Source organism: Gossypium hirsutum, chromosome A05 (genome assembly GCF_007990345.1).
Source record: "Gossypium hirsutum isolate 1008001.06 chromosome A05, Gossypium_hirsutum_v2.1, whole genome shotgun sequence".
In the NCBI taxonomy this organism is placed as follows: domain Eukaryota; kingdom Viridiplantae; phylum Streptophyta; class Magnoliopsida; order Malvales; family Malvaceae; genus Gossypium; species Gossypium hirsutum.
Genome location: NC_053428.1, coordinates 4746305 through 4759913, shown reverse-complemented (window position 1 = coordinate 4759913; position 13609 = coordinate 4746305). Strand labels below are relative to the sequence as shown.

General features: G+C 33.7%; 2 protein-coding genes across 2 annotated transcripts; both read left to right on the top strand.

The window, feature by feature from the left end:
* The first annotated feature begins 3492 nt into the window (after positions 1-3492).
* On the top strand, positions 3493-8716 carry LOC121229237 (protein unc-13 homolog). Its single transcript, XM_041112929.1, has 5 exons — positions 3493-4205; positions 4684-5550; positions 5795-6250; positions 7045-7234; positions 7326-8716. The coding sequence occupies exons 1-5, from the start codon at positions 3663-3665 to the stop codon at positions 8258-8260; spliced, it is 2991 nt and encodes a 996-aa protein (XP_040968863.1). The 5' UTR covers positions 3493-3662; the 3' UTR covers positions 8261-8716.
* A 2276-nt stretch (positions 8717-10992) lies between these two features.
* Positions 10993-13551, top strand: LOC121229236 (peptidyl-tRNA hydrolase 2, mitochondrial). The gene is made up of 8 exons (XM_041112925.1): positions 10993-11213; positions 11307-11513; positions 11933-11993; positions 12083-12119; positions 12278-12355; positions 12453-12525; positions 12803-12842; positions 13115-13551. Exons 1-8 carry the CDS (start codon positions 11172-11174, stop codon positions 13162-13164), a joined length of 588 nt encoding a protein of 195 aa, XP_040968859.1. The 5' UTR covers positions 10993-11171; the 3' UTR covers positions 13165-13551.
* The last annotated feature ends 58 nt before the right edge of the window (positions 13552-13609 follow it).

Genomic DNA, 13609 nt, shown 5'->3' with positions numbered 1-13609 from the left:
ACTAATACATCCGTAAAAATGATGCATGGTTAGTTGGCAAAAGAAGAAGAAGCATGAGCAAATGCATGTGGCATGTTGTCCTTTGGTAACCATAGTACTTTTTTAATATTGGAGCTCTGACTCAGCTACATCAAATTATTGGCGAACTATGATGTGTAAATTAATACAAATCTACCTTTTCTTTTAAATAACGTGTGTGTGGTATTAATAAAATCCTTTTTATACTCATTTTGTGCTATGCTATGGATTATCTATTCTTCTTCATGCAAAAATACACAACGCACTAAAATATGCAGGAGGAGAGAGTTGGGCACTAATTTCAATTGTTTGATATTTTTTATTAAATTTACATGTGTTTATTATTTTAGAATTTAATTGAATTTATGTTACCTATTAATTAGATTATAATTTAGTTATAAAATTAATAAAAATTTATTATTTTTATAAGTTTAAATCACAAAATGCTAAAAAAATTATACTCATGATATTTGTTAGTTAAAGTGGTATCTTAATTATATTCTGGTACACAAATTACCTCAATCGATAAAAACAATCTTTTAATCAATTATTTTGTGACATATGATCATTTTTAATTAAAAAATTAAAATAAAATTAAATAGATATTTTTTAAACTTATAAACATATTTATCTCTTTTGTCTTTTAAAACTCATTTAAAGTCAATTTTCGACAACAAAATTCATATTCCAATTCTAATAAATTTATACCCTACGAGAAATATGTAGCACCTTTAACTCGTACGCAAAATTTCATAGGGAAATTAAATTAAAAATTTCCAATTCTTTTACGCTGTTTTCTTCCTCACAATTCTTTCCTCTCTTTTAATGTGCTTTTTTAATTGGTAGATTTTATTTTATTTTTACAATCTTCTTACCATATTATTTTTTAATTTTTTTATATTTAGATTTCATGTTTTATCTAGATTTTTTATTAGAAAAATTCGAGATAAATATCAAAATTATCTATTAACTTCTGTCTAATGTGCAATGTTATACATCAATTTTGTTTGTGTAATTTTATACATAAAATTTTTATTTAATTTAGTTTTTACAAATCATTAACAATATTATTGAGTTAACACCATTTTATATTGACATATTGCATGCAAAAACAATTATATTAATCAAATATGAAAACAATTGTATATATTCATGTATCAAATTGCACATTGAACCAAAGTTTATGGATAAATTTGATATTCATCCCTAAAAGCTCATCCAACATCAACTAATATGTGCAAAGTATATAGAAAATAACAGAAAAAGTTGTTTTTAAGAAAAATAATATATAGATTTTGAATTAGAGTGAAAAATGAATCAAAATTGAAGTTTAAAAAGGAAAAAACCTCATCGGAATCTCGGTTTTATCGTCGAAAACTGGGTTTGTATGAGTTGTTCAACGGGTTCTTGAATTTTTCACCGAAGTTCTTAGGTGAAGAATAAAAGAGATAAATATTTTTATACGTTCTTAAAAAAAAAACTCAAGGGGACTATATTGAACCTTTTTGGGGTTTTTTTAATTAAAAATTATCACGGGAACAAAATGATTGGCTAATAAATTTTTTTAAAGATTAGGGTAATTTGATAACGAGATATAGTTGTAGTATAGTTTAAGTATGATAAAAGAAAAACTAGACACTAACTTTTAAAAAATTGAATACAGTTAGAAGTATCATTTTGTAATTTAAATCTTTTTCTATAAAACAATAAATACTATTTTAAGGATATTTCTATTTTTATATAAAATTTAAAATAATACATAAAATTTAAAACCAATATATTATAATTTCCATTAATTTAACTTTATCATTTCAAAAAAAACATCACATTTTATTTTGGGTAAACTATAAAAGTAGTCACTTTTGATTGTCTCAAATTACATTTTAGTCATTTATGTTTAAAATGATACGTTTTTGTCATTTACGTTATCGTTTTGTTATGAAGTGGTCACTCTATTGTTAAGCTCCATTACCTCCCTAATGATGGTCCTATATGGTAGTCTAAATGGGTTTTAAGTGCCAACTTGGATGTCCTACGTAGCAGTCTAAATTAAATTTATTTAATTAAAAACTTATTTTTATCTTAACAACTAGATATCTAAGTTGTCATTTAAAACTCATTTGGACTGCCACATAGGACTGCTGTCAGGGAGGTAATGAAATTTAATAGTAGAGTGATCACTTCGTAACAAAACGATAACGTAAGTGGCTAAAACGTAACATTTCAAACATAAGTGACTAAAATGTAATATAAGACAAACAAAAGTGAATATTTTTTTTTTATAGTTTACCATTTTATTTTATAAATTTATTACATTTTAACATTTTGGATATCGATTAGTACTTTTCATAGAAACATCTTAATCTCACCTAATCATTGGAGGTTACTACTTGGTATTCGTTGCTGCCGACATTCAATATATTCCAAACTTCAACATTAATTTTCCTACTTTCGCCTTCATTCGCCCTTCTTTCAGCTAATTTTTGGATTTCTTTTCTTCATATATTTCTAACAACAAAAGTTACTTAGGGATATAGATGCAATTTAATATTGTTTAGTAAATTACGTCAAAAATATATTGAAAATGTTGTGTGGGTACATTTGATTAAAAAAAAACAAACAAACAAAGATTTGATGTAGCTACTCCTCCACTTTTAAAAATAATTCATTTTAAACCCATGTTATTTTGTAATGATAATTTAATAAATGTATTAGAAAAATTATGAGTGCTGCTCATCTGTTTTCTTCTACCTTTATTTCTGTTTCAAACATACTAATTTAATAAATAATGATATTCACATACTATGTCAGTATTTAAAACCCCTAAATTAAATTTTTTTTGTTGGTGGGTTAACGAGTCTGGATGTGCGCGTGGTCCCGATCCAGCCCCACAGCTTCCTACCAATCAAGGATCCCGCCGTTTCTCACAAATTATCCAGCTTTCATTGGTTTTTTATTCGCTCTCCTTTTTCCCTTTTTTTGCCTTTACACTTCCCATTTGCACGAAAACAGTTGGTAGTTCCTTACGCGCTTTGCTCTCTTTATGCGCTCTCACGCCCTTATCACTGTTTGTCTTATTCACTCTCCGCCCAAAGATGAAAAGAAATCTTGAAATTATAATTAATTATTATGTTAATCAATTTTCCTTTTTTTTAATCCAATTTTTAAATTGTGCACCAAAGTCAAATTTATGACTAACATATGCTAATCACTACATAAATCGCTTTCTTGAAGTATTATTATTTAAAATTTGTAGTTAATATATTTGATTAGGTATAATTTTATACCTAATTAATAGGTCAATGAATTAAATAAATATTTTTAATATATAATCGTAAAAAATAGTGTTGTATGACTTGTATATATGTAAAATAAATTAAAATTTTATAAATGATTAATTATTGATATATTAAAACTATGTAAAAGCAATAGTTTAATATGTTTAAATAATAATGCCAGAATTTTTCTTTTTGAAGTTAGAAAAGATTTTTAGAATATAAAATGAAATTGAAAAAACAAAAATGCCAAACAGCTCCTATCTATTTTCTCTTTCCCATCTGGTTTTACACATTTACTCCCTCAAATAGTCCAATGGTGTAACTCGTTCGCTCGTTTCTCTTTCATTCTCTCTTCGAGTTAACACAATGGCGCATCTCTTCAGAGACCTTTCGCTCGGCCACTCAAAGAGAGAGTCAACTCCACTGCCATTGCAAACGAAACCTCGAATGCTACCGAGCAAGCTTACCTCAACCGATCTCCAATCTCCACTCGGACAACTCGCTTCTCAACTCACCGACTCCGACCTCCGACTCACTGCTTATGACGTCTTCCTCGCCGTATGCCGTACCTCCTCTTCGAAACCTCTCTCCTCTTCCGCTTCCGCTTCCGCTTCCGCTTCCAATTCTGATTCGCTGGGTTACAACTCGCCTAGTCAAAACAACAACCACTCACCTAATTCGCCCGCGTTGCAACGCTCGCTTACGTCAGCTGCCGCTAGTAAGATGAAGAAGGCTTTTGGATTGAAGTCGCCAGGATCGAAAAAGAGTCCGGGTTCCGGGCCAGGCTCCGGCGAGGGCAAATCCAAGCGACCTACGACTGTAGGGGAGCTTATGAGGATTCAAATGCGGATACCTGAGACCGTTGATTCACGAGTTAGAAGAGCGCTTTTGAGAATCGGCGGCGGCCTGGTTAGTTAAAATTTGAGTTTTCATTTTGTATCGAGTTTTGGTTGATCCGCAATTTTGCTTCTTTCTTTGAATTGCAATTTTCTTGATCCAGATAATGCGGCTTCTGATACGAGTAAATTGAGTTTTAATTATTTAGTATGAAAGTTGAAGCAACAAGATCCGATGATCACAATGTTGAAAAGTAGATTATGATTTAATGTACAAACAAATTTGATTCTAGAATTTAATCATGAATAATGGAGTAATAATATAAAACCAACAAGATTATCAACTTAAAGACAAAAATGTATTAGAATTCTGATGAATTTCTATCGTGTTTATCTTTTTTTTTCTTTTCTTTTTTTTAATATCTGCTGCATGTTTTCTTTCTTGTTGGGGATGACTTTAGGGTGGGGTGGAGGCTTGCATGAGGACTTTACCATGTTTATACTGGGTTCATTAGCTTTGATAATATCTATCATAAATATATGTATCACAGGTCGGAAGACGAATTGAGTCAGTTGTTCTGCCATTGGAGCTATTACAACAGCTCAAGCAATCAGATTTTACCGATCAACAAGAATATGATGCATGGCAGAAAAGAAACCTTAAGGTTCTTGAGGCTGGGTTACTTTTGCATCCTCGCGTGTCACTTGATAAATCAAATAATGCATCACAACGGCTGCGGCAGATCATACATGCAGCCCTAGATAGACCAATAGAAACTGGAAAGAACAATGAGTCGATGCAAGTTCTTCGCAGTGCTGTTATGTCTCTTGCTTCCAGATCTGATGGGTCTTTCTCTGATTCATGCCACTGGGCTGACGGCATTCCACTGAATCTTAGACTCTATGAAATGCTTTTAGAGACGTGCTTTGATATTAATGATGAGACGTCTATTGTTGAGGAAGTTGATGAGCTTATGGAGCACATAAAGAAGACGTGGGTGGTTCTTGGTATTAACCAAATGCTCCATAATCTCTGCTTTACATGGGTCCTGTTTCACCGTTTTGTTGCCACTGGGCAAGTTGAAATGGACTTACTATATCCTGCTGATGGTCAGCTAGCAGAAGTAGCAAAAGATGCCAAAGCAACCAAGGATCCTGACTACTCCAAGATCTTAAGTTCTACATTGACTTCCGTACTAGGCTGGGCAGAGAAAAGACTCCTTGCATACCATGACACTTTCGATAGTGGAAATATATATACCATGCAGGGCATTGTTTCTTTGGGTGTATCAGCAGCTAAGATTTTGGTTGAGGATGTATCTACTGAGTATCGGAGAAAGAGGAAAGGAGAGGTTGATGTAGCTCGAAATAGGATTGACACTTACATCAGGTCATCGTTGCGCACTGCTTTTGCTCAGGCAAGTCTTTAATATTTGCTATTGTCCATTTTACTGAGAATGAAGGAAAGCCAAGTTTCTGTGGCACTTGTTTTGTATCCGCGTGTTCGTTCCACATTTACAAGATCCTTATATGCATGGGCTTGAATGCAACAAGTGTTTGCTGCCTTTGGATGCTCTCTGTCTTGTCCCTTTTCTCCTTTTTAGTTGGTTTAATGACTAGGCATATGCTCTTTTTTTCCTTTTTTTCTTGTTTTTTGTATAGAGAATGGAGAAAGCAGACTCGAGCAGGAGAGCTTCGAAAAACCAGCCAAATCCTCTTCCTGTACTTGCAATCCTTGCTAAGGATGTTGGTGAGCTAGCAGTCCATGAGACGAAGGTTTTCAGTCCAATACTGAAGGGTTGGCATCCTTTGGCAGCTGGTATAGCCGTGGCCACCCTTCATTCTTGTTATGCAAATGAGATAAAACAGTTCATCTCAGGTATTATGGAGTTAACTCCTGATGCTGTTCAAGTCCTGAGAGCTGCAGATAAACTTGAGAAAGATCTTGTTCAGATTGCAGTTGAGGATGCAGTAGACAGTGAAGATGGTGGGAAGGCCATAATCCGTGAGATGCCTCCTTATGAGGCTGAAACTGCAATTGCCAATCTGGTTAAAGGTTGGATCAAGACAAGATTAGACAGACTTAAGGAATGGGTTGACAGGAATTTGCAACAAGAGGTACGGACTTGCTATTCTTTTCATCTGGATGACAATTTTATCTGAATTTTAAATCCATCAAAATCCTAGTTCTTCAACTCACAGTTTCATTAATGTAAATTTATTGTCTTTGTGGATAAGTGTTCTCTTCTTGCTGCAGGAATAATATTATCCACACGCATGCATATATTATATATATATGCATATGTATATACATATATAATATTTATGTATGTACACATGTACATATATGCATGGGTGCGAAGGCAATTATATTTTGCTAATGTATTACTCTCTTTAGGGATAAATCAGTTATACCCTGGTTGTTGCACTTCGACTACAGGTAAGTAACGCCTAAACTGAGAAGGCAAAGGAATTACGTTTAACTATTAAATCTAAACATTTGGATTACGTGCTAAGGCCTATAATTATAAGTAATTAGGTATTCTGAAGGAATGAAGAGTGTAGAAATCAGCTTCCAGATGTCGGATTAGTGGTTTGGTTTTCATAAATATGATTACTTTCCTTATCATTTATTAAAATCATAATTGTGTGCTTTGCAACCCTAAAACTGCTTCAGTGCCTATGATCTTTTTCACCTATTGCATACGTTAGTGGGAGATGATTTCTTTATATGTACAGAATTTTATTTTGCACATTCTATGTTACATATCAAGCAGTATCTTCTTAGGAAGTGGTTAATGTTCCTGCAACCAACTTGAATATGAAGTAGTGATTGCAATATGCTTATAATTGGACTTTGTTGTTACTATTTTATTTTTCATTTTGCTAACCAACACTTTCCATTATGTTAGGTCTGGAATCCACAGGCAAATCAAGAAGGATATGCTCCCTCTGCAGTTGAAATATTGAGAATCATTGATGAGACTTTAGATGCATTTTTCCAGTTGCCAATACCTACACATCCTGCATTGCTTCCTGATTTGATGGCTGGCCTTGATAAATGTCTTCAGAATTACGTAATGAAGGCAAAATCTGGATGTGGTAAATTCCTGCAAATCATATAAAATATCTGAATATGATGTCTAAGGTTTTTAGAATTGCCAACATTTTGTCCTTTTAATCTGACACGTAGGTACACGAAGTACATATATCCCCACAATGCCTGCATTGACCAGATGTGAGATAGGATCAAAGTTCCAAGGTGTGTGGAAGAAGAAAGAAAAGTCACAAAATTCTCAGAAGAGAAATTCTCAGGTTGCAACAATGAATGGAGATAATTCATTTGGGATACCACAGCTTTGTGTTCGTATTAATACTTTCCACTGCATCCGATCTGAGATGGATGTTTTAGAGAAGAGGATCATAACTCACTTGAGGAACTGTGAGTCTGCTCATGTGGAAGATTTTTCGAATGGTTTGAGCAAGAAATTTGAACTAACACCATCTGCTTGTGTGGAAGGGGTTCAGCTACTCTCTGAGGCTGTAGCTTACAAAATCGTATTCCATGACCTAAGTCATGTTTTATGGGATGGTTTGTATGTAGGAGAGCCATCATCTTCTAGGATTGACCCTCTATTACAGGAACTGGAGCGGAACTTGTTGATCATCTCAGAAACTGTACACGAAAGAGTTCGTACAAGGATTATAACTGATATCATGAAAGCTTCCTGTGATGGATTCTTGCTTGTTTTACTTGCTGGAGGTCCTTCTCGTGCTTTCTCTCGACAGGATTCTCAAATTATAGAGGATGATTTCAAAGCTCTTAAAGATCTGTTCTGGGCCAATGGGGATGGTTTGCCTGCTGACCTCATAGATAAGTTTTCATCTACAGTGAGAGGTGTCCTTCCCCTCTTCAGAACCGATTCAGAGAGCTTAATTGAGCGGTTCAGACGTGTGACCTTGGAGACATATGGCTCATCTGCAAGGTCCAGGCTTCCACTACCTCCAACATCAGGGCAGTGGAATCCTACTGAACCAAACACTCTTCTGCGAGTGTTATGTTACCGGAATGATGAGACAGCTTCAAAGTTCCTTAAGAAGACTTATAATTTACCTAAGAAACTTTAATAACCAGGAGTCGGGAGTAAACCAAACCAAGGCAGGCTGCATCCTATATAACATTGTTTGCTAGCAATGTTATTATAATTTCTATATACTTCGTAGATGGCCTGCACATTTTCCTAAAGATGTGGCACTAATTGTGTTACTCTTGTATAGCATATTGGCCATGTTCAGGTGAAATCCAGCTGATGATATTCACCAAGATATGGAGTGGTGAGAAGAGGGAACTAGAGAGAGGCAGAGGACCTTCAAGGTCTTACTTGTGAGGAAAGGTGGGTGGATACACTCATTGTAAGATTCAATTATTATATGATTATGAGATTTCGTCATATCTAATTTGTGTATTCTCTGCAGCATGTAGGAGAGTTTGTTTGCTTTCTGAGGTTCTTTTGTTCATTATGTATTTTTAACTATCATTGCTTGTTCATTTTGCCTTATGTATCATAAATCAGTCTTCATTCATTGAGGAAATTATTATTATTTTCTTTTACAGATTTCAAATATTCTGTTCTGTTTCGTTGTCTTTGTCTGTATTTGAACTAGATTGCTTTAAGTATTCCGTCTGAGACGTATACATTTACAGTTTCTATAGTTGTATGTACACATTTGTACTTCCAACCCAAAGAAAGAACGTGACAATATATCCAGTACATTGGCCAGCACCACCACTTCTGCTGCTTCGTGCTGGCTAAGATAAGCAGCCAACTTCAGATCCTTGTCTTGATCAGTGATCCTTCTGGCACGACGAATTACACAAGTAGCCAACCTACTTCCTTTTTTGCCTGACGTGAGAGCTCATGGGACCTCACGCATGGGCTAGCTCTTGCAAGTGCTTCAGGCAAAGTAGGCAGTCCTAGAAGGCGGCTCAACTGGCGCAGCCTAAGAGTCCTCTAGCAACACATATCATCCATGTTGTGACACCCAATACTCCGATTAGGACAAATAGTATATGTTTGCATATGGTTGTAAGGTCAGAGCAGGTGCATGAAGGGGCTGCACATAATGTAACAGTGTCAACATTTCCTGTGGCACCTAGTATAAAGAAGTTCGAAACATATCCGTAAAGAGCCGTTGATGGAATGCTCGGACCATCAGGTTGGCTATGGATTGGGTTGTTTTGAACTAATAGTGTAGCATGTCGTGGTCATAATTTGGTGTCGTCGAACTTTACATGAATCCATAATGTTGGTAACACAAAATGCACGTACGTGGCTTGTGTTGTATACGAATATTTTACACAAAATATAAATTCAAAACTTAAATTAAATTCAGTAGATGTCACCTCTTATTATATATGGTTGTATTGTATTATTACAATAAGGCTTTAGGGTAAAAAATGCCTTCAGTATTAAATAAATAAATAATCAGTTGACCCGTTACAAAAAATATATTTAATTGAATTTTCAGTAATTCAAAAAAATTAATTGATTCTTTTCGATAATAGAAACCGTCAATTTGACCATTAACCTCACTGACATGGCTACTAAAAATTACCATGTGTTAGTATGCTGACATGGATTGCCACATTAGCAAAAAAATAAGAAAATAAAAGTTTTTTTCAAAAATAATTAAAATGGCCATATAAAATTATATGAAAAAATGGTTGTCCAGATACAAATAAATCTAGATAATTATTTGTCCAGATTCATTTTGAAGGAGTGCAAAACTAAAAAACTTCAAAAATTATAAAAAAAATTTAAAATGTATATAAAAAATTAAAATGTGAAAAAAACTCAAAAAAGTTATTGAATTTTTTTTTTAAATATTTTATATATACAAATTTTTTGTAAAGATTAATTTAGCAACCACTAGCTAAAAGATTAGAGCTTCCTGAAGAGGAAACTGGTGGTTGTCTAAGAAAGTCAAAATTCTTGGAATTATTTGATCTCAGCAGCCAATGCTTCACTGACATTGAATCGGGTCCAGAAGAAATAGATTTGAACTGCAGGGAATAGATGAGTCGAATGCCACAAGGACATCGAATCAAGTCCAAAAGCAATAGACTTGAACTGCAGGGAATGGATCAACTCAATGGGCATGGTTTGGAACTTTTTAAATAGTAATATAGTGTAAATAGCCAACTTGATTATATTTAGAGCCAATCTTCTGTTCATAAACCATGTACATTGTTATTTGTATTCGACTTCAACAACTTTTGAAATCAAAGGATGGCATGATGTTTTTTAGTAAGTAATATTTTTTTTTGAGTTTTTTACACATTTTTTATTTTTTTAATTTTACATTCATTCAAAATGATTTTAAATAAATTATTATTTAAATTCATTTCTATTTGTCTAGTTTTATTTGTATGCAAATTTTAGTTAACCTTTTAAAAATGTTTTTAATTTTTAAAAAATATTTTTTTCTGATGTAATATACTATGTCAACATATAGCATACTGTCATATGGTAGTTTTTAATGGTTTACATCAATCATATTAGTGAGGTTAATAGTCAAATCGATCAATTAACAGTTTTTATTAACAAAAGCTAAGAGTTTAATTCAGTATAATTTTTTCATAAAAGTTTAATTTATTTTCTATTGAGGCCTTAAGTAATATATCAAACAAAAATATGGAAAAACTCTGTTATACATTAAAACAAAAAATTTTGGAATTGACATTTTTAGAAGTGACAATTAGACACCCGAAATATAAATAGTAAATCAGACATAAAAATATATATAAAAACTAATATCATACAGAAACAGGATAATTATATTTCAAAGTATATTATCCTCAACGACTACGTTTTACAGTAACCCTGTATTCATTCAGCGAATTCCAACACGACGACAAATCATTTTATCTCTAGCCCTTCTTCTACAACTAGCGTCTTCTTTCACCCAGTATTCCTGGCTGTTCCATTTCCCACATACAACCAGTTTACGCCCAATTCAATCTATTTTCTCAAAGATCATGTGGGCTCCCACTCGAAACTCTTCTCAACCTTCAAACAAGGTACTTCTCAGTCACTTCTTTCATTTTGGCTGTTATTTTTCCCTCTTTTTTATTTTTAATTTGTACTAATTGATAGTGGTTATACAATATCAGAAGCTGCAGAAACAGGGAAGTGCATTGTTAGGAGTAAGTTTCAAACCTGAAAACTTTATTCCAGGCCTTGTTATTGGTTTCATATTGGGGTTATTTCTGGATTTGTCGAAACCCACTAAAACCCTTTCCAAGAAGAAGAATTTCCTACCTGGAAAGCTTCGAGAACTAGACTTAGTTTCCTCTAATGCTGACCAAGACCTTAAAATGGTATTTTTTTTATTGGCTTCTTTTTTATTGTTACTTCTTAAAGTTTGATTCTTTCCTACTACAATCGTTACAGATAACACATGTAATGTTATTTTAGCGTATTTAGGTTGTTTCCATGACTGAAGGTTTTTTTTTTTAAATACAAAAGTGGATCGCATTGTGGGTCAACTTGTTTGATAATAAATCCAAGAAGCTAATTTTGTGTCTTTTCCTCTGAATGCTTTAACTTGATTGTATATATTGTTTCTGATTATGGTTTCCATATATTTGCTGAACTAATTGACTTAAATTTGTGTTTATGATTAATTAATTAGGAACACTTTGATGTCTTATTTATTTGTTTATTAACATCTCCCGAATGTAACGACTGATGATATTCATAAACTCTGGAATATTGAGTCTTGAGCTGCTTATGGCAGGTTTTAGTGGTTAGACAAGACCTAAAGATGAAAGCGGGGAAGATCGCATCCCAATGTGCACGTGAGATTCCTTGGCTGCTACTTTCGATTTAAAATTTATCTCGTCTGCTTTTCAATTGTTCCGCTGAATTTTCCTGTCCAAATATACAGATGCTGCCACTGGCATTTATGCTGAATTAATGCATAGGTATGTTTCTCTTGATTATAAGCCAATTTCTTAATTCAAGCTTTACTTGTAAGTTGGTCTGACCTTGCTCTAGTGGAAGATCCGTTGGAACCCTTTGTCTATGTTAGTAATTTGTTTAGGTGTTTAATTGAACATTAAATCATTTGAAAATATTGCAGTGATCGATCCCTTTTAAGAGAATGGGAGGATTGTGGGCAACCCAAAATAGTCGTTTCGTGCAGGAATCAACAAGAAATGTAAGCAGGTGATTTTGTTGGGAGTGAGTGGGTTCTCACCATGTATGTCAAGTTACACATATGGTTGTGTAAGTGCACCTTCCATTTTCTTTGTCAGGAATAAGTTAAGGGATGCAGCTGAGGATATTGGCCTTCCAACTTTTGTTGTTGCTGATGCTGGAAGAACACAGGTATTTTTTTTGCATCACTTCGATTAATCTCACAGTTAGGTAACTTCAGTGTAATGGTAACTGACAGGCCTAAACGTACAAACGAACCAATAGCCTTAGTTACTGTTAGTTCTTCGAGGTTCTTTATTACACAGTTTAAGGGTTCCAAGTGGTTCCTCGGTTTCTCTACTACATCATGGTGTGGTCTTGAATTTGATCTTTGAGTACCAAATTCATAGTGCTTATTATTTGAAAGAAAAATTTGTGGCCAAGATCTCATGACTGCTTTCTTGAACAGGTTTCAGCAGGATCAAAGACAGTTCTTGCCATTGGACCTGGTTTGGTTCTTTTTTATTCTTTTTCCTTCTAGAACTGTTGTAGTTGCTTATCTGTTATAGTATATGTTATATGCCATGATGAGTCCATTGCTTGGTAGCTGAAGATGGTATGAGATATAATTGCATACACTTCCTCATTTATCGATGTTGAAATTCACTTTCACCAAACAAAGAAATGAGTGATAACAAGTAGAATTAATGTAAACAACAACTAAAAGAAGAAAAGTTTTATTTTCTTTATTTATTATACATCTGTTTTTGTGATTGTACAGGACCAAAGGTGGTAGTTGATTCAGTGACAGGGAAGTTGAACTTGCTCTAATGTTGTTGAAGCAAAAGAAAAAAAACAAAACCCTTCTTATGGTGCCTCCACAGTCAACAGTAACAAGTCTAATCGCTTCACAACAATGATGTTTCGGAGGAGGAGCAACCTTTTGGTTGGCTTGTGGAACCAGTTAGAACAAGGAATAGAACAAATTGGAGCCGTTGGTAGATGAGGATTATCTCTAACCATTCATTGTAGGACGGAGAAATGAAATACCAATTGGAATTTGTTGCTACAACAGATTGAGGAACCATAATGTTCATTTCTTATCTGACTATTATGTACTCTAACCATTGATGGGTTGCGTTTTTCCTTGATTAAGTTATGATCTAGTGCTATTCAACAGAAATTCAGAAGGAAATAATGCTATTTATCATTGGCTTAGCAGTCTTTTGCCTTTGTTACCATCTAAAAATAAAGGGGATTATGAATGCATCTATAG